The 27805-nt window shown below is 38.3% G+C and overlaps 1 protein-coding gene across 8 annotated transcripts in view; it reads right to left on the bottom strand.

The window, feature by feature from the left end:
* UNC80 (unc-80 homolog, NALCN channel complex subunit) overlaps positions 1–27805 on the bottom strand; it is a 242990-nt gene that overhangs the window by 46320 nt on the left and 168865 nt on the right. For 6 of the 8 annotated variants that reach the window (XM_049712089.1, XM_049712087.1, XM_049712088.1 and 3 more), the window contains exons 33-46: positions 26738–26924; positions 25967–26098; positions 24150–24293; positions 20828–20928; positions 19735–19821; positions 17962–18145; positions 16087–16181; positions 14369–14458; positions 13532–13633; positions 11575–11755; positions 10087–10355; positions 7884–8018; positions 5189–5327; positions 4431–4527 (exon numbers count right to left, since the gene is read on the bottom strand). In XM_049712089.1, the coding sequence (XP_049568046.1) occupies positions 4431–4527; positions 5189–5327; positions 7884–8018; positions 10087–10355; positions 11575–11755; positions 13532–13633; positions 14369–14458; positions 16087–16181; positions 17962–18145; positions 19735–19821; positions 20828–20928; positions 24150–24293; positions 25967–26098; positions 26738–26924 (1943 nt within the window). The remainder of the gene's footprint in view (positions 1–4430; positions 4528–5188; positions 5328–7883; positions 8019–10086; positions 10356–11574; positions 11756–13531; positions 13634–14368; positions 14459–16086; positions 16182–17961; positions 18146–19734; positions 19822–20827; positions 20929–24149; positions 24294–25966; positions 26099–26737; positions 26925–27805) is intronic. The other 2 variants (XM_049712085.1, XM_049712090.1) reach the window with 1 other exon arrangement.

Below are 27805 nucleotides of genomic sequence, written 5' to 3'. Positions count from 1 at the left end.
GAGTGAAAACTGATACAAGCCCTCTGGAAAACTTTTTGGTAGTATCTACTAAAGCAAAACATATACATACTCCATGATCTAGCAGAGCATTTCTACCCACAGAGACGCATATATATGTGCACACAAAGACATATATAAAAATGTTCACTGCAGCATTACTGGTAATAGCTTCAAACTGGACACAACACTAATGTCTGTCAACAGAAGAAGAAATACACAAATTGCAGCATAGCCATACAATAGAATATTATAGACAAATGAAGAACTACTGTTATATACGATTGCGTGGATGAATCTCATGAAATAATACTGAATAACAGAAGTCAGACATTAAAAAATACCTACCATATTATTTCATTGTAGTTGAGTTCAGAAACAGACAAAGCTGACTTGTGATGTTGGAAATCAGGATAGTGGTTCTTTTATCTGATTTTTCAATTTGAGTGGTAGTTACACTGATGTGTTAACTTTGTATACATTCATTAAACTATAAAATTACAATTTGTAAAAACATTCTTGTATGAATATTTAAATAAAATACATTATTTAAAAAAAATTTAAGCACAACAGGGACTTGGTATACAAATGTTGAAGTCTTGTAAGAATTGAATTTATTCCCATGAAACATATCCTAGGGAACAACTACTTAAGAGATCCTGGCTCCACGCAGGAATTAAGAACAGTTCTGGCTTAAACAGAGCAGAATAAGGTATTAGGGAGGTTTTTTTAAAAATTTTTAATTTAGCTTAACAGTATTGGACTCTGGCTTTTAACTCACAATGACAAGAGAATTTGATTGTGAACTCTAATTCCTTTTGATTTCAATGTGTTTGGATTTTAACTTGAAAGTGTCTTGCATATCTCATTGGGAATTTGATAATGCGAGAATTTTTTAGTCAAATTTAGGGCTTCTCTATGCTGTTAGCATTTTAATATTAGAGAATCTTTATACATTTTGTCATTGCAGTGTCTTCATGTTATCACTTAATCGCACTGCAGAATCTCTGATACACCCTAATAACATGGTACTGGATATGCTTGGAGTGGAAAATAGAAGAGGGGGTATTTTGACACTTAGGAATCGAGTGGACTTGGAGTTAAGTTAATGTAAGGTTTTGATCCATTTTTGAACCTTTTATGGAGCTGTGATATTGTAGGAGGAGCCTAAGGAAAGTAGGATGAAGACCGTCCTGAGAGAGGGTAGATTTGCCCTCCTGAGGCAGGGTTGACCAGGGGCATAGTGTTTAATCCCCATTGCTTAAGACAGAATAAGGTGGGAATGTTGGGGATGGGGGTGGCATATTTTATTCATTCCTTATGTTTCCTTCCAGCAGAGAGAGTTCAGTCAATATCAATCCCGGTTCCTCTTTGCCCTTTTACTCATTCGGTTCTGGAGAAGACAAAGACTTACCTGAGGGGCAAATTGATATAGACATACTGGGCAAAATCAGCTCAGCTCTTTTCCTTTTCCTGCAAAAGCCTGCCAACAGGGCTTCTATCCTCTGCTGTGAGTTCTCAGGGCAGTCCTGTTTCAAGCCTGATTCCCCTACTTAATCTTTCTCAGCACTAAAGGTGATATTTCAACCTCCCTTCTGCCTGCCTTCATTTATTTAGAACATGGGCAAGAAAGAAGTCACTCTTCACTGGATCCTTCCAGAAACCTCAACTCTTATGACTGACACCGTTTCAGGAGTTTCTGAGAAAGGATAAAGAGGACCCTGAAGATGGCTGTGATATTCAGCTCAGGCAAGGAGAGCAGAGATTTCCACCAGAGGCTGTGGTAAGAATAAACTGTATGCATTTTCTTCAGGTGACTCCTCATGTTTACAGACTTGGTAGGTAAGAGGCAGGATGAGGTAAGGTGACTTGGCTCAGCGCCTCGAGATGGCTGAGCAACAGATTTCATAAGGGAAAACTTCAAAATAAATTGCTCTGGGACCGGAGGCAGGAGAGATTATTTGCAGTGGGGGGACCGGGAATGCACTGTGGAGATGGGGCAGAGGTCACCCTGCTTGTCAGCGGGATGTTCTGACCCTACCATCTGCTCTCTCTGTCCCAGTGGTGTGTGAGGAGATAGTGCATAATGAACAAACTGATGGAAGAATATTAAATAATGGTATTACACTCTAAGATTAATCCCGAATAATAAAGCAGTCTGGGAATACCTGACCAGTTGTCTGCTGCTTTTTTTATTGATTACTTTAAAAATACAAATTCCCAGTCTTTTATCCAATTCATAATAACTATTCTGAAAGAATTTTTGATATAAAATAAAACTGACTATTGTTAAAACACCACTGAGTAGAATTTGTTATTTAATAAACATCCTGCTTCAGATGTTTATTCTACATTAAGAAACTACATGTTATGGGCACCGTTGAAATTTGACTTGGGGAAACTGCAGTAATGATCAAAACCTGAAACACAAAAGCTCAAAATGACAGAAACTCTAATGAGCAAAGTTTGATACAGACCAAGATAAAATAAGTCTTCCCCTAAAACTTAATCAATGAATGTAAACTTTATTATAAATTTTACATAGAAAGAAAATAATTTCAATGAAAAGAACTTTGATAAAATGAAAAGTTGAAGGTGGCTTATTTGCAACATAAACTGACTGAGGAATTAAACTGGCATAAATAAATTAGAAAATAATCCCTTAATGAAAATTTATAGGTATAATTATGATTAAGATGTTTGTATTTATAAAGTCGTAGTCAAAATATCCTTGGGGTCAAAATATCCACTGGGTTAAAATAGTAGAGTTGCAATAGTTGGGTCAATATTTTTCTACACTAATTGAAAACCAGGAGTAGATTTAAGGAGGAATATGAGAAACTGATAAGGAGATTTGATCAAACAGAGAGAATTAAGAATTTTAAGTAATGTGGAAATCTGTAAGCCCCAAGCAATCTTTAGATCCCAAGTAGACCACTATGCTTTACTTTCAGATCAGTTATACATTTCTATCTAGTGTTCCATAAATCACCCAATCTATAGATGTTTCAGGATAGGCTTGACTATTAGGTTAGAACTGGACTGGTATGAATAGACAAGCGCTAGTTCTCTGTTTGTTTCACCAGGAGAATCACTAGTCATCTTCCCTTTCACTTCAAACCTGAGTCAGAGTCACAGCTCACCCTGAGCACATGAGATCAACAGCTGGTCCCAGGAGGTAGGACCAATGCGCGTGACTCTGGGTTAGATCAGAGCCAGCAACCCTGAGTTCACACTCAGATAAGATTTATATTTTATTCCCGTGTGACAGGAGTTTGTAGTCTCAGTTCTTTGAATTTACATCAGAAAGGTGATAACCTACCTAGATCTGGCAGTCTTAACAGAGGAGCAATACCCTGGAATAATTTATTAGCCCATCCTTCTCTCAAAAGAAAGAAAGTTGAGGCAAAAACTGTGATATGTTTATGACTAATCCATATTTTTATTTTCAAACTATTTTCTCACCACAAAGGCCTATGCAAGAAGAATTACAAATGAGAGAAATAGGAACATGGAAACAGTTGGCTGTTACCTGATTCATTCATTTTATAAATTTATATTGTTATATCATATATGGAATACAACACTGTATTAGGCATTGGAAGATATATCACATATACTAAGAATATGGTAGAATACAATCGAATGCTTTGTTTATGGGTTAGATATTACAAGAAAAAATCAAAGTAGATTGAGAAATTAAGAGGGAGAGATTTCCTAATGTTGAATTGAGGAAGAGGAGGGAAGGCCACAGGGCTGGTTAGGCCAGAATTATGGAACATTTGGAAGGAATGCAGCTCTTATCTTTAAGCATGTACATTACATAAAAAGGGGTTACCCATAATTCATTTGAATTATTGTCTCTGCCTTTAGAATACCTATTTTAATAGAGAGATGAGGCTGATTTTCATTTCACATATTATATATATTATATATATATATATATATATATATATATATGCAAATAAAATCAGGTCAGAGCCAACATCCTAGAACTGGAAATAACACTCACCATGGTGAGTCCTTTGGATTCCTTGCACTTGGCAAAATGACAGGCAAGATTTCTCTTCCTGCTCTTTGTGTGACACAAGTTCTTATTGCTCCTTGAAATGAGTTTTCTTAAGTAGCTTAAATGTCTTTTCTGAAATTTTGTTTGCTGTTAATTTCTGTTACATGTGAGGATATTTCCTAAACAAGACTAAAACATCTTAGCCACTTCACAATTTCCAAATTAGGGGATTTCAAATTGATGAAGATTTACTATATTTTTCATAACCTCTGCTATGACAAGTTCCCTAAACTTAGTTTTTGAAAACATACTTGCCAGAACATTACAGGCTAATCTTAGCAAACATAACCTTTGTAGTCGCTCAATTTTATTTCCTTTGCCATACTTACTTATTACAAGGCATGGACTAAAAGGCTGCAGTTACCTTCTGAATGACTCAGGAGCATATGCCACCACAGTAACACAGAGCTTAATGGCTTCACTTATAGAGAAAGTCAGGTCTTCGTTTCCATAGCAGAAATCTGAAGGGACAGAAGGGCAAGGCACACAATCAGAGTGGATTCCACCAGGGATAAAGAAGAATTTATTACTCCTAACACTTTCTTTCCAGTTATATTTTGTAGGCATTTCCTTGTTAGACTTTATTCCTAAACTGTGAACACTTAATATCCTCATCTAAAGGGACTAAAAATTCTGTTCTATTTTTGAATAATCAGATGACAAATAAAAGTGCTTTATTTTGGTAGTTTAAAAAAACTCATCTAAAAAAAAAATAAAAAATAAAAAAAACTCATCTAATAGAAGGATATTTGGATGCTGTAAGGTAAGACATGAGACTTCATCTTTGAATACCTCTAATTGTAGACATTCCATGATAATAAAAGCCTGTCTTAAAGGGTTATTCACTTAGAATTGCCCAGGAAAACCCAATTTTCTGAAAACTACAGTGGTCTATTGAGCCCCCCTTTTAATACAATTTTCATGGCAGAGAATCCTTTACATTTTAAGATTTACAAGAAATTTAAGAAAAACAGGAGATAGGAAAATGTACTCATTTAATTTATACCACCGTTCCACTTATTTTTGCTATTTTGATTTAGCTCAAAATATTCAGTATAAGGTCATTTAAAAAAAGAAAGATTACAAAAAGAAAAAGAATGCCAAGGCAAGTTTTGCTTTTACCTAATGACTTAAGAGGCTTCTCAGCTTTGACCAGCTCTAAGATGTCTAGGATGTCCGTGGTCTCCCCCTCCAGCGACTGCAGCAAGTCAAACAGGCACTGAGCTGACACGCCTTTGCTGGACCCAGTATTGGCAGCATCCTGTACAAAGAAAAGCCATTTTAGGCCATCATTAAAAAGTTTACAAATAACAAATTCTGGAGAGGGTGTGGAGAAAAGGGAACCCTCATACCCTGTTGGTGGGAATGTAAGTTGGTGCAGCCACTGTGAAAAACAGAATGGAGGTTCCTAAAAAAAACTAAAAATAGAGTTGCCATATGATACAGCAATCCCACTCGTGGGCATATACCCAGAGAAAACTCTAATTCAAAATGACACATGCACCCATATGTTCATAGCATCACTATTCACAGTAGCCAAAATAGGGAAACAACCTAAATGTCCATGGACAGATGAATGGATAAAGAAGATGTGGTACCTATATACAATGGAATCCTACTCAGCCATAAAAATAATGAAATAATGCCATTTGCAGCAACATGGATGGACCTAGAGATTATCATACTAATTGAAGTTAGAAAGAGAAAGACAAATACCATATGATATCACTTATATGTGGAATCTAAAATATGACACAAATGAACTTACCTATGAAATAGACTCACAGACACAGAACAGAATTGTGGTTGCCAAGGAGGGTGAAGGGGGATGGATTGGGAGTTTGGGATTAGCAGATGCAAACTATTATATATAGAATGGATAAACAACAAGGTCCTACTGTATAGCATAGGGAACTATATTCAATATCCTGTGATAAACCATAATGGAAAAGAATATAAAAAAGATGTATATATATATATATATATATGTATAACTGAATCATTTTGCTGTACAGCAGAAATTAACACAACATTGTAAATCAACTATACTTCAATTAAAAACAAAAGAAAAGCCATTTTAGTTTATTAATTCCTACATCAGTACTAATATGGTTTGATCAGAAATACAAGTTTCATAAACACTGCCATTGATAACAATATCTAGGCACTATTCAGCTTACAGAATTCTGCATCCAACCATGCTATTGTATGGAGTGAACACCTGAGTTTTAAGGGATCTATTAAATGCTAATCTAGTACAAAAGAGATATTTGTGGAAACTCATAAAAATACAGCAACATGTGAACTGCCAGTAAAGTTCATGCCTATGTTTTCTCTGGTCTATGATAATGGGACTCAGCATTCCCCCTCAAATTTCCATAATGGATTGGTTGAATACATCAAATATGTTTGAGAAACAGATGAATTTTTTGACAACCCTGGGAATTTTACAGGTCTTAGTTGATAATCTATCTCCAGAATGGAGATACTTACTGTCTCAAATCTCTGTAAAATGACTTTGATTCATTCATTAAAACAACAAATCCTCCTGGGCATATATCCAGAGAAAACTCTAATTCAAAAAGATACATGCACCCCAATGTTCATTGCAGCACTATTTACAATAGCCAGGACATGGAAGCAACCTAAATGTCCATCGACAAAGGAATGAATAAAGAAGATGTGGTATATATATACAATGGAATATTACTCAGCCATAAAAAGAATGAAACAATGCCATTTGCAGCAACATGGATGGACCTAGAGATTATCATACTAAGTGAAGTAAGTCAGAAAGAGAAAAACAAATATCATATATTAATGCATATATGTGGAATCTAGAAAAACAGTATAGATGATTTTATTTGCAAAGCAGAAATAGAGACACAGACGTAGAGAACAAATGTATGGATACCAAGGGGGAAGGGGTGGTGGTGGGATGACTTGGGAGATTGGGATTGGCATATATACACTACTACGTATAAAATAGATAACTAATGAGAATCTACTATATAGCACAGGGAACTCTACTCAATGCTCTGTGGTGACCTAAATGGGAAGGAAATCCAAAAAAGAGGGGATATATGTATACATATAGCTGATTCACTTTGCTCTACAACAGAAACTAACATAACATTGTAAAGCAACTATACTCCAATAAAAATTAATTTAAAAAAAAACCTCATTAAATTCCTACTATGTGCCAGGCACCATTTTGTGCACTGCAGTTACAGCAAAACAAAAACAAACAAAACAACAACTAAAAACAAGCAAAAGGCAAGCAAAAACCAGACAAATGTCTCGTTTTAACGGAGCTCAAATTCTACTGTGGGGTGCGGTAAAGATACATATTAGTGAAACAAATACATATATTACATGTGATATGATATAAATGCTCTGCAGAAAAATAAAAATAAAGCAGGGTAAGTGCTAGAGAGTGGCAGAAAAAAATGAGAATCCGGAACTCTTCCTTTTATCATTTTCCATTTTCCATCCTTTCATTAACTGAGTATAAAAATCCAGAGAGTTGATCTATTTACATCCTAGGGGCCGAAATACGGGTTGAAGAGAAACGTTGAAGAGAGAAGACTTTCTTGTTGAAAGAGAAATAATTTTTGGTATTTATATTCCATTGCTTGAATAAAGAGAGCTGAGAGACTGATTATACAAATGCACAATGACCAGGCCATACATAAATATAGAACTGATCTACAATCTGTAGTAACCAGCCCAGGAATCCCTTGCTGTAGTAAGCTCTGAATAAACAGACTTTGCTTTCCTCGTTGGGTTGGTCTTTATTTCCACAGAGCTTACTCACAGGAAACTCCAGGAGAGGGGCCACACTTGCAAACAGCTGGAGCACAAAGGGCTTCCGGTGTAGAATGTAGAACTGATGGCAGGCGAATTCAATGGCTTGACGCAACTGGGGATTGCTTTCATAGTCAGAGTACACCTATGGAAAAATGTCACCATATTCAGAAAATTCCTTAACAGCCTACTAGAGTTGTGTTTGCTTTTAAAACTCATAGCCATGGGAAGCATGGACGGAAATGACTAACTTCATAAACTGATGGAGGGGAGTGTAAAATGGTATATACCTTCTTGAGAGAGATCTGGCAATATACATAAAAATCCTAAAAATATAGATATGTTTTATATATATATATATTTATATACTTATATATATATATGTATATTTATATTTAATCCTAAAAATATAAATATACTTTTTTCTCGGGAAGTTTGTGACTAGTGATTTATCTTAAGAAAACAGACAAATGTACAAAGATATAATATATACAATAATGACTGCTGCAAGGTTGCTTAAAATAGTAGAAAATTTGAAACAACTTAAATTATTCATAAATTGGGGTTAAGTGTATTATGTATATGCATTCAACAGAATACTATCAGTTATATTTTAAAAGATGCTATATAGTGCTACAGGGAAAACTCCCACAATATTCTTAGTGTCACATTAAAAAAGGTAGGTAACAAACTTGAATATATGGTACGATTCAACTTCTGTTTTAGAAAAAGTAGGAGAGAGTACCAAGATTTTCAAGATGTGTAAACGATGGTTATCTAGGGGGAGGATTATGGGTGATCTTTTTTTTTTTTTAAAAATAATATTCTTTTTTCTTTAAACCCCACATTTGTTTATTTATTTATTTTTGGCTGTGTTAGGTCTTCGTTTCTGTGCAAGGGCTTTCTATAGTTGTGGCAAGCGGGGGCCACTCTTCATCGCAGTGCACGGGCCTCTCACTATCGTGGCCTCTCTTGTTGCGGAGCACAGGCTCCAGACGCGCAGGCTCAGTAGTTGTGGCTCACGGGCCTAGTTGCTCTGCGGCATGTGGGATCTTCCCAGACCAGGGCTCGAACCTGTGTCTCCTGCATTAGCAGGCAGATTCTCAACCACTGCGCCACCAGGGAAGCCCCATGGGTGATCATTAATTTCTTCTTTAAACTTTTCTTTATCTTTCGAATTTTATAATGAGCATTTATTGTTTTTGATAATTATTTTAAAAGTTATACAGGAAATTCCAACTATCTAAAAATAGGACAGAGTGCCTGTCCTATTTTTTGATGATATTAAAAGTCAATTTCTTGGGCTTCCCTGGTGGCGCAGTGGTTGTGAGTCCGCCTGCCGATGCAGGGGACACGGGTTCGTGCCCCGGTCCGGGAAGATCCCACATGCCGCGGAGCGGCTGGGCCCGTGAGCTGTGGCCGCTGAGCCTGCACGTCCAGAGCCTGTACTCCGCAACAGGAGAGGCAACAACAGTGAGAGGCCCGCGTACCACAAAAAAAAAAGTCAATTTCTTGCCCCTGTAGTTGAGCAAACGCCACTTTACACAAACATGCATTACTTCCATAATTTTATTAAAATTTCCATAAAAATGAGAAGTAGGATGAGCCCTCAAGGCCCCTTCTGAACTTTATTCAGTACTCCTAACTGTAGCCATGTACACATTAGGCATGACTAAGTGAAAACTGTTCCTGCTACATTCACCTCCTCCAACCTTGTCATACCAAATTTAATGGCAATGAAAATCTCTATTCAGATAGAGGTTGGAGACTCTCTTGGGAGAAACATCAACTGAATGCTTGCCATACATTTGAATAATGGTTCTCAAGCTTCCTAGGGCATCAAAACCACCTGGAGGTCTTGTAAAAACACAGATTACTGGGCCCTGACTCCAGACTTTCTGATTAAGTAGCACTGGGATGGAACCCAAGAATGTGCATTTCTAACAAATCCCCAGGTGATGCTGCTGCTTCTGCTGCTGTTGCTCCAGAGATTGCACTTTGAGAACCACTGGTCCAGAAGAAATGGGAAAGCAGAGCCCAGGTCTGGGAGATCTCAGAATAGAACGGAATATTATGACCTTTTGGAAGTTTCTAGGGGGGGGGGGTTCATTTGGTGCCTTTTGAGGTCATAAAAGAAGATAATTCCATCATTAAAAGTTTTGGTACAGATCTTGTTGACCTGTTCCATGGGCAGGAGAGGACAGCCTGTGCACCTGCAGCATGGTGGGCAGAATCCACTGGTAGCCGCTGAGGGAGAAGAGGTGATTGAAGTGCACAGCGCTGTTGATGACGGTGGCCGCGTACTGCCTGAGCAGGGCACTGTCCTCTGGGTGCAGGATCAGAGCCCCGTTAAAAACGTTGAGGAAAAGCATGATTTCATCTCCCCAGGGAAACTCGCTCGGCATGCCCAGGAACATCTCCTCCAGGAGCTGGATCCACAAGCTTTTCTGAAGAGTGTCGAGGCCAAACAGCTCCTTCCCAGCTGTGAAACATGAAACAGCAGAGACAGAATTAGCCCCACGCCAATCCTGTCAGTGTGGAGGGCGATCAAACCCCAGGGCGCTGATGTTTCCAGCTCAGGGACATGAAGATCTACTGCTGATACGCTTCCCAGAGCAATATTGCAGCCATTGCTGTGACACCTCCTAGCCCTCCAAGTACTTTCTTCATCAACTCTTTGATTCAACTCTGTGGGCAAGACGGGGCAGGCAGGTGCAGTGTCTTGCTGCTGCATAAGCTGTGGCTTTGAGAAAAAATAAGCTATTAAGAAAATGGCAGGGCTGGGACTTGTTCTTGTTCTTTGAACTCATGGTCAGACTAGAGCTGTGTCTACTATTTCTCTGGAGCTTCTGGATGAAGATGTAGAGCATACGGATGCTGATTTAAGTAAACTGTCCCAAATTAATAACTGAGTAACAGAGCGTGGTTTCAAAATGGGTCTCTTCCAATTTCTCTGTCTCAGTCTCTCTCTCTCTCTCTCTCTCAATTTGAATAATGGTTCTCAAGCTTCCTAGGGCATCAAAACCACCTGGAGGTCTTATAAAAACACAGATTACTGGGCCCTGACTCCAGACTTTCTAATTAAGAAGGTATAATTTAGATAGAGTAAAAGGCACAGAACATAAATGTAGAATTCAATGAATTTTGACAAAAATACCACTCAGGTAACGAACACGCCAATCAATGTATAGACCATTTTCATCACCTGAGAAAGTTCTCTCATACCCCTTTCTGGGAAATCCATTCCCCCCAGTCCAGAGGTAACTACTGTTCTGATTTCTGTCACTGTAGATTCGTTTTGCCTCCTCTTGAATTTCATATAAATATCTGTTCTTCACTTAGTCAAGTACTCTCCTAACAATACCACACTGCTTCCTTCAATTGCTTACGATTAGCTTAGAGCAGTGGTCTCAGGATTTGGTCCTTGGCACAGAAGCACCAGCCTCACCTGGGAGCTTGTCAGAAATGCAAGTTCCCAAGCCCCATTCCAGAGCTACTGAATCAGAAACTCGGGGCTGGAGGGTGGGACCCAGCAATCTGCGTTTTATCAAGTTCTCCAGGTGATTCTTGTGCTCACTCCAGAGCTGAGAGCCACTAGCTTAGAGAACTGTCTGCCGATTAAGATAGAGACGTCCTCTAGCTGAGGACAAAAGAAGGGCAGGAGAAGAAGCCCAAGAGAGGAAATGCTTCTTTCCTAATACCTTGAGGATCACTGAAGAGTGAAAACTCCGCATCAATAGCACTTCGAGGGAATGAGGGCAGTCGGAGGAGGTCTTCCTGGAGCATGGAGACGTGGGACTGCTTGTGGGCTGTGGGGATCTTCTGGGTGAGGGAGATGAGAAACAAAACCCTCCCCACTTCCTCCAGCTTCCGAGTGAATACCTACCGGCAAAGGCAGGAGCAGATGAAAAGTAGAATTGGCAATTCTGAAATTACCAAGAGTGAAGAAACTGAAGTGAAAACCTTAATGGCAAACCGGGCTGATTAAAAATTGAAAGATGGGGGAAGTGAAATGGGAGAGAAATATTTTTTCTTTACCACACAGAAAGAGCAAACAATACTTAATTGACTCTCACTTCCTGCATCTGTCCTACAGAAGGAAGTGTTTCTTATGGAGTTTGCCAGCTAGAGGAGGAGAACAAGGCAAGCACTGTCAAGAGCAGTTCAGTAGTAAATACAGCCCATTTGTTTGGATGTCATAATATAGAAGACCTTCTCCAACAGGAGCCAGTCAGTTCCAATTGCTTCTATCATTTCTACTTATGCCTTACGCTGTTTCTGGGTTTGCCTCTTAAAGACTGAAATGGGCTCCAGGAAAAACCTATCTTGGAACAAAAGCTAATAGGACCTAGATTGGTGGTCCTTTAGCTCTTAGTTTAGATGACGTGAACATGGGTCTTTCGGTCCTTCCCTTAGTGCCTTTTCTGTTGCTGATCAGTGGGCAGGGGGATGTGACTAGGAAGATGATAAGCAGTGAGCAGCTGTGGAGGAGACTTCAGAGCCAGAACCACAGGTCTGTCTATCATTATCTCCCTGAGGAAATTAGAAAGAAGTCTTAAGATCCCAAATTGGAGTATAAATAGAGTAAGGGCCCCATTTTATGTTATTCTCGTAAAATGTGTTCTTAAACATGACTAAAAAAACACACTCGTGAAGTGCGGTTACTGATTATGGTTTTCATTATTTTGCTGCCAAAATCAGAGGCTGGGATAATTTGTGGGGAATTGTTTTAGGAATTATTTATATTTAAGGTCTTACAGTTTTGCCCAACACCTCACACTTTGTAATACATTCACTATTTTCTTTCTTCTAAATGCAATTTAGGTAGTTAATACTATGTTTTTAATTACTTAAGCGGTCGGATTCTATGCCATCCCCTGAAGATATTTTTGAATAGCATCCTTGCTACATGCGGAAAAACTGAAATAATAGTGTGTTTCAAATTTTATTAAAAATAAATGAATATAACACAAAGACCACATTAAGATTGTATCATTATTAGAATTGTGTACTACAGCTATATTTCGCTTGCAAAATAGTGAATTTCCTTAAGCTCAAAGTCTGATTTATGATGAGATGTGTAAACGTTATTCTGTTCTTCAATCTTAAATCTAAGTACAGCTGCTTGATTCTGTTTCCTCCTATTTTAAGAGCAGTCAGTAACATGTCCAAGGTCAGATCCCTGGTCAGTGGCAGAGATGGGACTGAGTCCAAATCTCTGGACCTTGGTGCAGGGCCTTTTGTAGGCACACTACATTGACCCCTTTTATTTTTTTCCAGCTAGCATAAATTTCCGGGACAACCTTCTTATAGCTACACTATGTGTACTTCCAATCCCGCTTTACAAAAATGTGGAGTGAAAATCCAAACTTAGAAACTAGTAGGTAAATAAATTAGAAGTTTCTGTTATTTATACCCCAATGATTTCTCATAGCATTCTCCAAGTGAGTGTTTCTTAATACCTTTACATTATTCATCCAATTTATAAAAACTTGGTTAACACACTATTTTGGGGAACTATCTATTGACCAAGGGCCCATCATTCTCTCTCTAGAAAGGATCATAACAGAATCACAGAATCTCAGGGCTGGCAACCGTTTACAGATCATCTATCCCAATGACATGACAAAATAGAATAAAACTGTGGTGGTCAGGCACCTGTTTCTGAATGAGCTCCTGTCCTTTCTCTGGATGCATATGTACAAGGTTCAGCTGTGGAGACACGGATCTCCTAAAAGGGTAAATATCCCGAACATAGGTCTGTGGTGGGATTACACAAAGACAAAAAAAGAGTTCCAATAATTAAACTCTGACTCTCATTTCCTCTTTCCCCAAAGGTCAGACAAACATGTTATGTATTTTCTGATGGTTTAGATTCTTACTACTTTACGCTCCCCAATTCTACAAAATCCTAGGGAAGATAAACACCCTCCTCGGGAAAGCTTCAATCTCCCCAGGCTGAGTATGCTTTCCAAAGTCCAGGATGCTCTGTCAGGAGCCAAGGAGCCAGAGGCCATTTACTAAAACCCATTCTGAAGAAAAGAAAAGCCCTGTAAAGTGATGTCAGTGGTCTTCCTGAGGTTTCCTTTGTTCATTAGATCACGTTACCACAATCATGCTTAATGTAGTAGAAAGCGGCACGAGAACAACATTAACATTCCAAATAAACATGTGTACTTACAATACGGGCAACTTAAGTGTTCATCTAGATGTAATAATGATGAGTGACGAAGAGCCTTACTTATCTCCTTTAATTATTACAACGACCCTAAAGTAGCTACTATCATCACCTTCCCTTTACAGACAAGGAAACTGAAGGGTACAAAGGTAAAGTGGCCAGTCCAAAGCTAATACATCAGCAGTGAGGTGGTGTGAACCAAGCGGCCATACGCCTCACCTATAAACAGCGACGCCCCCCTGAGTGAAGCTGCCCTCCGGAAAGGCATAATGGGCTTTTGACACAGCTCTCCATGAGCGTCATCACTGCAGTCTCACCTTATTGTAGTGGATAAGGTTCCATCGTTTATCCATGAGAAAGTAATGTGTAGACTGGGATTCTGGGATATTAAAAAACTCCAGACACTCCTAGAACGACAGCAATTTTTAATAAACATTTATTGAGATCATATTATGAGCCAAACAGTAAGCTGAAAGGTAAAAATGTCGTAAAACAAGGTAACTTCCTGTAAGGAATATATATGTATTTATATCTTACACACATTTTATATATTATGTGTGCATATATATACGTATATATATTATATACACACACATATATATGAACATTTACATGCACACAGCTATCCAAAAAAATGACAGCATAAAGACTGATTGTGTAAGGTAGTGCAAGATAGGGGTAGGGGATTAAGACGTGCAAACTACTATGCATAAAATAAATAAGCTACAAGGATATATTGTACAACACAGAATATAGCCAGTATTTTAGAATAACTATAAATGGAATATGACCTTTAAAAATTGTGAATCACTATGCTCTATACCTGAAATGTATATAATATTATACATCAACTATATCTCAATTTTAAAAAAGCCTGATAGTGTAATACAAACTATCTGCTCTGTTCTCATAGAGCTAAAAGAGGTACAATTACAATGTAGACTTGAGTGATGAACTGTGAAGGCACAGTGGCATCTACTGGTCTCAATATCAGGAAGAAAGCATGTTTAGTAGCAACATTAAGAATAATATGAACCACAGTGATTAAGCACTTATTATCTACTATATTCTATGCTCAATGCTTTCAATGTAGAGAACTTGTATAACCTGCGCTAATAATCGAGCACCGTTGAAAAAGAAACTGAGACTAGAGAGAGCCTGTCGTTTGACTTATTTAGATAACACTGGTTGTGGTGGAGCCTGGGTTTGAACTCACTGTCTGCCTTCATGCTATCCTACCATCCAAAGTGAGTAGGAAAATGAAGTGGCTGTTAAAGTTTGCTTCACTGGGCCTGAGAGATGCTCTGGAGATGAAGGAGTGAGGCCTGGAGGAGGCTTAACGACCCTTTCTACTGAAATAAAATACACAGGCTTGTAAAACTGAATTTCTCAGAGGTCTTTTCTGGGCCGAAAGTTTGGGCTCCAGATAAACAGGGAATCACTGCACTAGTGTACTTACTACTTTCCCTTAACAACCCTACAGGCATGAGTAACAATGGACTGCGTATCTCTTAAGGGGCGTAATTGTCATAACCATTAAAAATACTTTCTTGATTCACTTAGTTTATTCTAAGGTATATATTTTCTGCCTCTCCAATCATTTCTGTCAGTGGCAAATCAAGACTGTGGATTTTCAACTCGATGCCACAAAAAGCGTCTCTGGCATGGACTGTCACCTGACCCCTAGAGTTTGTCCCAGTGCCCTTGGCGTGCAAACCCAGGGCGGCTCCAGAACTGCCACAAGTGATGCCAGGATACTCCTAAGCAGGATTCACAGCATCTCAAGAGGAGTGTCACGTGGCTGCTGTAACTGAGAGGGAGCCAGCATGATCTTGCCTACATCCATGTGGGGAAAATTATGCAAGGAAATAGAGGAAGTACACAAGAGTGGGGCAGATTCTAGAAGAGGTAAATAAATGCATATATTCATTTGAAGATAGAGAAAGGCAATTTAATTCAAAACTGGATGATCAGTGAAGTGGCCATAGCCACTGTGCATTAAAAACAAATCACTTCTGTCAAAAGTCATCCCTACCTTTAACAGGGCTTCAAACTGAGTATCTTCATGGACTGGTAACTGGGTTGGGATATCACACTCATTCTGTCCATGAACTACCAAGGTCTTGGTACCTACAGAAGGTAAAAATCATAATAAACTGACTTCTACTATAAGAAAGTTTATAGATAAAGCAAAAATTATTAAAATATTATCAATAAGCTCATGTTTTTATTATTATTATGATTACTACTAGTGAGGGTTTAATGCGACTTGTGCATTGTACTAACTGCACTCCTTTGTTTCTAGTTAAATATATATATATATATATATATATATATATATATATATATATTTTTTTTTTTTTTTGCAGTACGTGGGCCTCTCACTGTTGTGGCCTCTCCCGTTGTGGAGCACAGGCTCCGGACGCGCAGGCTCAGCAGCCATGGCTCACGGGCCTAGCCGCTCTGTGGCATGTGGGATCTTCCCGGACCGGGGCACGAACCCATGTCCCCTGCATCGGCAGGCGGACTCTCAATCACTGCGCCACCAGGGAAGCCCTAAATATATATCTTAAATATGTTTACTTATTATTTAAAAATCATAGCTACCGTTTATGGAGTTCCCCATACTTTTAAATGGTTTTATGTGCATAATCATATTTAAATCTCATAGCAACCCTATGATATGGGTATTATTATTTTCACACTACAAATGAAGAAACAGAGAGAACTTATTCTTATAAATAAGAACTTATAAGTAACTTAGTCAAAGACACATTTATTTAGTGGAAGAGTCAGAATTCAAACCTTAAGCATTCCAACAAATAATCTATTCCTTTATTTTAAATGAGATGATGAGGTAATAATGGTTGAGAAGATACAAACAGAGCTATTAGCAAAAGCTAAACAAGTACCTGAAAGGTAGTTTAAATTTACATTTTCTGTGTTCTGCTTGGCTGGTGAGACAGTGAACATTATGATATACCTTGATTTATAATGAGTTGTTTTTAAGTGTATGCCTGACAATATGTTTCTTTGCTGTGATAAAAGCTGATCTCTTTGTTGAGTAACCTATAGACACATAAATATACCATCACCACTTACTGAATGCTTACCACGTGTCAGGTGTGGCAGCTAGTATTGTACAAACCTAAACTCATTTATTCCTCACGATTATGAAGTATGAATCATACTCCCATTGTATGTGTCAGTAAAGAAAGCTTTAAAAGTGATGTCCTTTTTCATAGCTAATATTCATTACACAGATGATAAATGGCAGTGCTCTGATTTTAACATAGGCCTCTTTGCTGCCAGAACCTGTGTTCTTATTTATATATAATTTTGTCTTTTTATTTCAATACATGTATTATCTCACATTTTCTTAGACATTGCGCAAGGATAAAGGCTTGGCAAAATTTCATCTCCAAGAAAGGCAAGCTATCCAAAGCGAAAAGGAATTGGACCTAGAGTTTATATCACACTGCATGTTTTTTTGTAATTTTCCTTCCTGCTTTTCCCTTTTCCAATTTTTCATAAAGCCATCTCTCAGTGAGTTTACAAAAGCCTGGGGTCCCTGCCATGCAAACAATAGTATTCTCCCTGCAGTGCCAAAAATTCATTCAAAAAGGCTCTCAGTTCAGCTGGCCCTCTGCAATAGACTTAAATAAATCTTTAACCTTGGCAGTCCTTCAAGTACTGATTCACGTGGATCTCAGTTCTCATGTCTCCCTTTTCATCTGGCAATTGCTGACTTTTAAAGGGTCTATTGTATTTCTTCAGATTGTATCCAACAAAAATTCTTTGAAGCACTCAATCCCAGGGTCAGAAAATTTTCTCATGAATGAAAGAGACACTTGGTTTGTAAAAGCCTTATTTATACTCCTAAAAAAGTTATGTCTTCCAAAAGCAGTACCTGGCATTGAAGCGGTCACCAGGAGCTTGACCTCACATTGCTCCTTCTTCATGGTCTGCTTCAGATCCTTGAAGAACAGGCCTTCTACGTAACCGACCACCTCCCACAGGAAAGTCAGAGTGGCTGAAATGGCATCCATCCCCCACTCACAGGGGGTCCGCACAAAGTACATGATTAATCCTACCTATAAGTCAGAACAGGAAGTGGTCACAAAGTCACAGTAATTCTGAGCTTGCATTCTCATTGCCTTGGCTTTTCATTTTCTTAATTAAATATTGTTTTTTTGACTTTGAATTCTCTGTTCAAATGCTTCTCTAACACTTTCAGTGGAAGTAAGCAGAAGAAGGGACAACGGGAAAACTGGCCTGAACAGGTTGCCATATATTTTTATGTCATCACTAAAATACTTACTGCTATTTTTTTTTTTAACATCTTTACTGGAGTACAATTGCTTTACAATGTTGTGTTAGTTTCTGCTGTATAACAAAGTGAATCAGCTACATGTCTACGTATATCCCCATATCCCCTCCCTCTTGCGTCTCCCTCCCACCCTCACTATCCCACCCCTCTAGGTGGTCACAAAGCACCCAGCTGATCTCCCTGTGTGATGCAGCTGCTTCCCACTAGCTATCTATTTTACATTTGCTAGTGTATATATGTCAATGCTACTCTATCACTTCATCCCAGCTTACCCTTCTCCCTCCCCATGTCCTCAAGTCAATTCTCTACATCTGGGTTTTTATTCCTGTCCTACCTCTAGGTTCATCAGAACTATATATATTTTTTTAGATTCCATATATATGTGTTAGCATACCCTGAGAAAACCATAATTCAAAAAGAGGCATGTACCACAATGTTCATTACAGCACATTTACAATAGCCAGGACATGGAAGCAACCTAAATATCCATCAACAGATGAATGGATAAAGATGTGGCACATATATACAATGGACTATTACTCAGCCATAAAAAGAAACGAAATTGAGTTATTTGTAGTGAGCTGGATGGACCTAGAGACTGTCATACAGAGTGAAGTAAGTCAGAAAGAGAAAAACAAATACTGTATGCTAACACACATATGTGGAATGTAAAAAAAAACAAAATGGTTCTGAAGAACGTAGGGGCAGGACAGGAATAAAGACACAGACGTAAAGAATGGACTTGACATGGGGAAGAGGAAGGGTAAGCTGGGATGAAGTGAGAGAGTAGCATTGACATATATACACTAGCAAATGTAAAATAGATAGCTAGTGGGAAGCAGCTGCATCACACAGAGAGATCAGCTGGGTGCTTTGTGACCACCTAGAGGGGTGGGATAGTGAGGGTGGGAGGGAGACGCAAGAGGGAGGGGATATGGGGATATATGAATATGTATAGCTGATTCACTTTGTTATAAAGCAGAAACTAACATACCACTGTAAAGCAATTATACTCCAATAAAGGTGTTAAAAGAAAAAGGAATTTTTAAAAAAATGACATATACATTTTTTCAACAGAAAACTAAAATTATGGACCGACATGAGGAAGTTCTACAATGCCAAAGGGAGACAGAGAGGAAAGAGACATTTACTGAGTGCCCATCACATGCCAAGGATTGTGCCAGGAGGGGCTTCCCCATACAAACAGTGGTGAATTCAGCTGACCATGATTCACCTTCAGACATATAATTAATGGGAACTTACTGAAAAAAAAAATCTCCTAAGGTCTTTTTCTCTTATTGTTGCTTCCTACTTGGAAATGAATATTTATAACCTACTGGAGGTGAAACTCACCAAGTAGTTGAATAGGATGTGAGAGGTCTGAGCAGGAAAGTCTCCGATATTCAGGAGAAGTTTGCGCAGCATGTACATCAACTCATCCTGAAAGAACAACAGAATTTCTAGGTCTCATTCAGCTGCCATGCTGTAGGAAATAAAATTAACTTCTTGAAAAGCAAGGTAGGGAGATTTTTCTTACTTTTGCCCACATGTTGATTTCCCTTATGTTCAGAATTTTAATATGGTATTTGTGATACTTGTTAAATAGCATTTAAACCAACTGTAACACCATCTCCTAGAAGCTAATACATGAAATTACTAAGCAAGAGTCAAATTTTTAAATAAAAATGTAGACTGTGTCTATAGGTCACAGGCAAATCACAGGAAAGCTGTACATTTAGTCATCTCTATTTGCTGTGGCTTCCAGGTGTGATGGAAATGTGAGGAGGATCTATCTTAAGAAACCATTAAACAAACTAGGTTTATTGAACTTCACAGTTCTGCTTCCTACGTTTCAAGTCAAAGAGATAAAGCTGGGCCAAGAGAGAATAAATGGAGGTGTTTCTAATTAACCTTCCTTTCAGAAACTTAATCTTCCAGTGAACAGGACCATAACACAGAAATGAAGAAATAATTTGTAATCGTCAGGGTATTTTGCCATTGCTCAGAAAATGACTTTTATTTGGCATAATCTTCTCACAGGGTGACCTGATAAATTAGATTTTTTGATTAATGGAGAGTTTCAACATGCTCTAACAATACTACCTGCACCACATACTACCAGCCAGTCAGAATTCAGTAAACGTACCGAACACTGAAAACATTAAACTGAATTTAATCTTTGTTTAAAAGACTGAGAATCTTTCAGTATCTTAGGGTCATTACTAGCAGGGTACCATATACATACGGAGACATCAGTTAATGGAGAAATTCAAAAGAAAACAGCCAAGTTTAATTTGTTCATCATTATCATCATCCAAAGTACTTCTCGGCTATATGTCAGAGGACACCAGTGTTGCATGCATGTCACTATAAAGTCCACTGCTTGTTTTTAACCATGGTCACACACATAGCTACACAGCTACACTATAAAGAAAGAGGAATGTACTTGTCTGTTGCTGATGGTCAGTTTTTCCAGGAAATGTCGAAGAACTGTTGATGGGTCTTCAATTAGACAATTCCATAAGACTTGCTGGGCCACAGCACTCACTTCAGAAGAGAAAGGAAATTGAATAGTCATCTTAAATGGAGATAAATCTATTAGATAAAGTATTCAAATAATTTACTAAACTTTAATAGGTCTCTCTCAAATTCTTGCCTTACAGAGGTTCTGTGAACTCTTTTTCTATGGAAAGGCAGGTATCTGTTCTTTTTGTTGTTGTTTCTGAACATTTTAGCCTATAGGGAAAATGTGACAAAAGAGTATAGGATGCCCTTTAAATATCAGCATTGCTTTTGTTAAAAATGCATTTGTGATATACAATGGAATATCATTTAGCCATAAAAAAGGAAATCCTCCCATTTGTGACAATATGGATGGACTTTGAGGGTGTTATGCAAAGTGAAAGAAGTCAGACAGAGAGAGAAAAATGTATGATCTCACTTACATGTGGAATCTAAGAAAAACCCAAACTCATAGATACATAGGACAGATTTGTTACCAGAGGTGGGGGGGTGGGTACTGGGGGGAGGGAAGGTGGTCAAAGTTTACAAACTTCCAGTTATAAGATAAATAAATCCTGGGGATATAATGTACAGCATGGTGACTGTCGTTAACAATACTGTATTGTATACTTGAAAGCTGTTAAGACAGTAGTTATTAAAAGTCCTCCTCAGGACTTCCCTGGTGGCACAGTGGTTAAGAATCCGCCTGCCAATGCAGGGGACAAAGGTTCGAGCCCTGCTCCGGGAAGACCCCACATGCCGTGAAGCAACTAAGCTTGAGCGCCACAGCTACTGAATTTGCACTCTAGAGCACACGGGCCACAACTACTGAGCCCACGCACCTAGAGCTCGTGCTCCACAAGAGAAGCCACCACAATTCGATGTCTGTGCACCGCGACGAATAGCCCCCGCTCGCCGCAGCTAGACAAAGCCCACGTGCAGCCACGAAGACCCAAAGCAGCCAAAAATTAAAAAAAAAAAAGTTCCCATCATAAAAAAAAATTGTAGCTATGTATGGTGATGGATATTAACTAAACTTATTGTGGTAATCATTTTGTAATGCATACATATATCAAATGTTTATGCTGTATACCTAAAACTAGCACAATGTTATATGTCAATTACATCTTAATAAAAAAAGAATACAGTTATGAATCTTTGCTTTGGAAATTACCCTAATGTTAACAGTGGTAAGTATTTATTAAAGTCCCACTTCATTGTTTATTGTATGCAGAAATCCCTAAAGTAATTATTTGGTTTAGAAAATATGCTTTGTTTAGAATGCACATGAATTAGACATGACCTTTTATTCTTCACATGAATGTTTTAAATAATAACTCCCACAGCAAGATGACATAGTTGAGCCAGTAACAGTTAGGGTTCCCACTTCTAATGAGGGTGTCTTAGGAATAAATAATTATTCCTAATGTGAAAGAAAGTGCTCCTTCTTTGGGAAAAGTGGTCAGTCTAAGGTTGCCTGAAGTGCCCAGGCTAAGAAAGCAGGTGGGTAAAAGTGAGTAGGGGGTAAGCATTAGATGATCTTCAGTTTAAATGGTTTAGTTTAGTTTTCTAAACTAGGAATATAGAGTTTAGCATAAATTTATTTTTCAGCCTATATTTAAAATAAATCATACCAATTTTTTTTGCTTCAGAAGCTAACCATCCCATTAAAATTGAGCTATATAAATAAATAATTTAACAGATGTGAATATAAGCTTTAACTTTCATGTATCTTTATAAATAATTAAAATAGATGTGGGTTTTTGTTAAGTTGAAATTGGTTGCAAAACTATCTTTATAACACTATTTATATTCTAATTGCTAAGTACGGCAGTTTAATGCTTAAAACATGAGAAATACAGAAAAAGACAAAGAGGAGAATAAGACTGATAAGTCTACCAACCACCAAAACAACTATAAACATTTTAGAGTATATTTTTTCATATATATGAAATACATATATTTACATGTATCTTTAAGTAATATCATATAGAAAATACTCTCTGGTACTCACATTTTTAATTATAAATTGAACACTTTTATGTTAATATTTTTCTCATGTGCACAGAAAGCTATCATATGGAGGTACCATGATTAACTAATTGCTTATTGTTGGACATTTAAACTCTTTTCGAATATTTGCTATTTTAAAACTATACAAGGTACAGCGTTCTCTGTAAACCTTAATTCACCCCTCATTACTGCCTTAGGAAATTGCTAGATACCAAAATCTGTGTCAAAGGGTGTACACACTTTTAAGGCTTATGGTGCATACTGTGAAACTGTTTCAGAATGCTTGCATTAAATTTTTACTGCCGTCAGCAAGGTGTGAGGATAATCTTTTCTCTGAATCTTTACCAGCTATGCATAATTTCTTTTGAAAAAATCCTTGCAATTTTTTATATGAAATGTAAGATTTCACTGTTGTTTTAAACAACAGTGTTATTTACAGATTTAATTGGCTGTTAGAGTGTGTGTTTATATCCTTTGTCCATTTCTCTACTGGGGTATAAAAATGTCATTATTGAGTTATAAAGGGTCTTTTTTTTTAAAAAAAAATCAAGAATATTAACCTGTTATCTGTGACAAATGTAACTCATCTTTACCCCTAGTTTATCATTTCATTTTTCAATTATTTTCTTTACATACTACCTTTGGAAAGGAAATCAAGTGAGAAAGATGGCATTAATGATGTCAAGCCAATGGCTAAGATTTCTAAGGTGGCCAAAATCACTATTTGATTTCTCCGTGGCCAAATGAGGGTTGGTCTGTTCTCCAGTCCTAAACAACGCTCCTGGAAAAAACTGCCTATTTTAAGTGCAATATCTTGGTCATAAAGTTTGTGGGAGGAAAAGGTGGAGAAAGTGGTAGTGTTAGTTCAGCCTACTACAAATCTGTCATTACAGTATGTCCATAAAACAACTCCACACGTGGCCAGCGGTTCATGGCTTCGAGGGCACCCTACTGCTCTTTATCAGATGAACGCCTTCAGTATTTATTAGAGTTACTGACGGTTTTGACTAGTCAATACTGTATACCTGTTGGGCTTCCCTGGTGGCGCAGTGGTTGAGCGTCCGCCTGCCGATGCAGGAGACATGGGCTCGTGCCCCGGTCCGGGAAGATCCCACATGCCGCGGAGCGGCTGGGCCCACGAGCCATGGTCGCTGAACCTGCGCGTCCGGAGCCTGTGCTCCGCAACGGGAGAGGCCACAGCAGTGAGAGGCCCGCGTACCGCAAACAAACAAACAAACAAACAAAATCTGTACCTGCTACTCCATCTTCCCGCACCTCACCATCCTCCATCAGGTGGACAATGGGGAGCACTGCTGCACAGATGCATGCCGGGAACACAGCCTGCGGGGGCTGAGGCACGTGGGGGCTGGGCATGTGTTCGGTGGTGTGCTCCTCATCTGAAGAGGGAGACAGAATCGGCGTGCTTTTCTCAGTTCAAGACCTACTTATGGAACTTTTTTTTCTGTGCAGATATCTAGTCGTGCCAGCATCATCTGTTGGAAAGACTATTCTTTCCCCCATTGACGTTTCATGGCACCCTTTTCAAACTTGAAATCAACATACATGTAATGGTTTACTTCCGGTTCCAATCTAGTCCCTTGACGTGTATATCAACCCTCAAGTCCATACTGCACAGTCTTGGTTACTGCAGCTCTGTAGTCAGTTTTGAAATGGGGAAATGTAAGTTTTCCAACTTTGCTCTTCATTTCCAAGATTACTGTGCCTATGCAAGGGTGTGGAACAGTTGGAACCCTTATGCTTTTTGGTCGGAATGTAAAACGATACAGACAGTTTTGAAAAGAGTTTGGCAGTTTTCCTCACAAGACTTATACATAATGGTTCATAAGAGTGTAATTCATAATAACCAAAGGGTGGAAACAACCCAGAAGTCCACTCTAACTGGTGAACGGATACACAAAATGTGGCGTATGCATATAATGGAACATTATCTTGTAATAAGAAGGAATGAAGAACTGATACACGTGGCAGCATGAATCGACCTGGAAAGTATGCTGAGTGAAAGGATCCAGTCACAAAAGGCCACATATTCTACGATTCCATTCATATGAGATGTGCAGAGTAGGCAAATTCACAGAAATAGTAGATTATTTCTCGTCAGGGGGTGGGGGGAGTGGTGGAGGAGGCGTGACTACTAATGGGTATAGGGTCTCTTTTGGGGATAATGAAAATATCCTAAAATTAAGTAGGGTTGATGGTTGTACACTCTACAAATATACTAACAACCACTGCATTATGCACTTCAAAAGGGTGAATTTTAGTATGTGAATTATATCTCAATAAAGGTGTTAGAAAAAATATAGATATGCCTTGGGCTGCTGTGATTAATTAGCCTTGGTCATTTTTGAAGTTTTCCAGGGTTGTGCAGTGAAGGGTTGAGAACCACTAGTTTCTGTACAACTTTTTGATGACTTTATAAATCGTGATGAAATCTGTACCATCATGAAGGAGCGAGTCCCCAGACAGTTATTTATCATTAGAGAAGCATAGTTTTTAAATTCTTAGAACTGAAGAGTATCACATTTCTCCCCCGGGATCAGATTTCATTACAGGACTGGCACGAGCTTTGTTCTTCCTTTGATAAATTATTCCAGAACAGCATTCTAAAGCATCCTACTGAGTCTTAGCTATGCACTGGAATCACCTGAGAAGATTTTAAAAACACTGAGGTGCTTGAGTCCCACCCTTAGAGATTCTGATTTGGTCTTGGGTGTGACCTGGGCATTTTTAAAAGCTCCCTGGTTGATTGTAATGTGTAGCCAGTGTTGAAAACTGTTAACTGCCTAGAATGATGTTTTATTGAACCCTCAGCAATATGATGACATGTAATGTAATTAAAATAGAATCAATTTATCAAGGACATTTGCTGGATTAAATCAACAATTTTTTTTTAGAATACCACTCATCTAATATACATTTTTAAACTTTAAGATCATGAGACAGGTTATTTAATCAAGACAGTGTAATGAAGTGAGATAATCATATCAAATAAAAATTGTTTCAAAACACACAAGTCATGAGGAATAAAGGACACATTTGTAAGAGGACACACCTTCAGCACTGACGGCTGAACGCACTGACCAGACTGACCCTCGGCGGAAGGAATAATTCCTGTGGGAAGTGCTGGAGGTACAGGATGGACTCACAGACAGTCGACGGGCTGCCAGATTGGTGACTTCTTCTACTGGCAAAGAAAATGGGGAACGTGAACTTTGGTTTTGTAACAAAAAAGTTATCATCACTATTATAGTTGTACTTACATCAAAGTGTATATAGCTCTCAAAGCATAAGGCTTAAGTAATTTAGAGTGTACTTTGGTGAGGAAAAAACACCTACCGAAAGGCAGACAGAAAATTCCTCCCAAAGATTTCACAGAAGTGGGGCAGAGAATCACTGAATTTAGAATGGTTCAGAAATCATTTTTCTGATACCAACCAAAAAACTGTCTGCACTTGTGAAGGCTGAAAGTAGTTAATGGACTAACCCCATTTTTAATGATGCAAGATTGATTGCGTACGTTTTAGCACACACTCTGGATTCAGCTGCTGCCTGAATCATAGTCACTGCTTGGTCCATTATCATATTAGTTCATTCAATGTGGCTAATGTCCTCCTCTGTAAACAAGCCAGCTCTAAACATTTAGAAAAAGACAACTTTCTTCTCTTTCTTTAGATAGTGTCAGGAGGTAAGAGAGAGAGACAGAGGGAGCATATCACCTCATGTCACATAAAATCGTCAATGTTTATTTCAAAGCAAGTCCTTTCCCTTTTGTGTGACTCAGCGCCCCCCCACCCCACAAAGAAGTCCAGTGTGTAGAGGGCACCTTCTTCTTCTGGCTCTGAGTTGGGTGTGCAGGTGGGCTCGTAGCAAGCCTCCTGGGTGATGGGGATGGCGGTGATGAGGCTGGCTTCTCGACCAAGACGTTTCTTCTCTTCCTCCTGTTGCAAGTTCTTTAAGATATGTTCTGCCCTTTGATGGGAGCGGGACACAGCCCGGGCTGAAAAGGATTTCTACAGAGACATGAAGGCAAGTTTACTTACTAGCAACTCTTCTGCAAGGTCACAGGTATAAAAAGTGTTCTACTAAATGTAGACACAGATGTGGTACTTTGTTCTCAGGAAATGTTAGGGCATCCGTGACCTAGTTTCATGGAGATTTATTTGTTTGCTTCTTTTTCTACCAAGTTTCCAGGCTGTGTACAACTAAGACATTCCTTTTCATTCAATCGGGATAATTCTTCAAGGATGTTTGTAATTTCGGGAAAGAAAAAATGTTATTTTACTTAATCTTATTTTAGGATAAAATATCAATGATCCACTCTTTAAACACATCGAATAAACATTTTTAATGCTCTGTTTCCTTCCAAAATTTCTTGAACTCGTTTTAAATGAAGGACACTTACTTCATAAGGTTAATAAAAGAGAAAGTCAGAACCATGGGAAGGAGGAGGAAAGATCTCTTTCATGTAAAACAATTAATTATGTGATTTATTTCATTTTTGTATCTTAAGTATCTACCACACTGCAAATACTTAATATTTAGAAATATTAATGTTAAATAATAATAAATATAAATAATAGAAAATACAGTGGCACACTGTAAATACTTAACAAGATTTATAGAAACAAAGCTACTAAATGGAAATTATGAGAATTGGTAGTGTTACTATGGTTGAATGTAAAATATGACTCTGTTTACCAGCAGCAAAAGCATAACAGATAAGAAACAATAAAGGAGAAAAGATTCACTTTGCAAAGGGACCATTCTGTTTTTGCCTTAATCATGATGCTTATGCTGAGATAAATTCCACGAGCTCTGGGGATGAAGTAATTGGTCTCAGAGCAGGGAAGTGATCACTGGCGTTCTTCACTACCAATTTGAAGTGATGTCT

Source organism: Orcinus orca, chromosome 7 (assembly GCF_937001465.1).
Source record: "Orcinus orca chromosome 7, mOrcOrc1.1, whole genome shotgun sequence".
Classification (NCBI taxonomy): domain Eukaryota; kingdom Metazoa; phylum Chordata; class Mammalia; order Artiodactyla; family Delphinidae; genus Orcinus; species Orcinus orca.
Note: the sequence above shows the minus strand (reverse complement) of the source record. Positions and strands in the feature narration are given on the sequence as shown.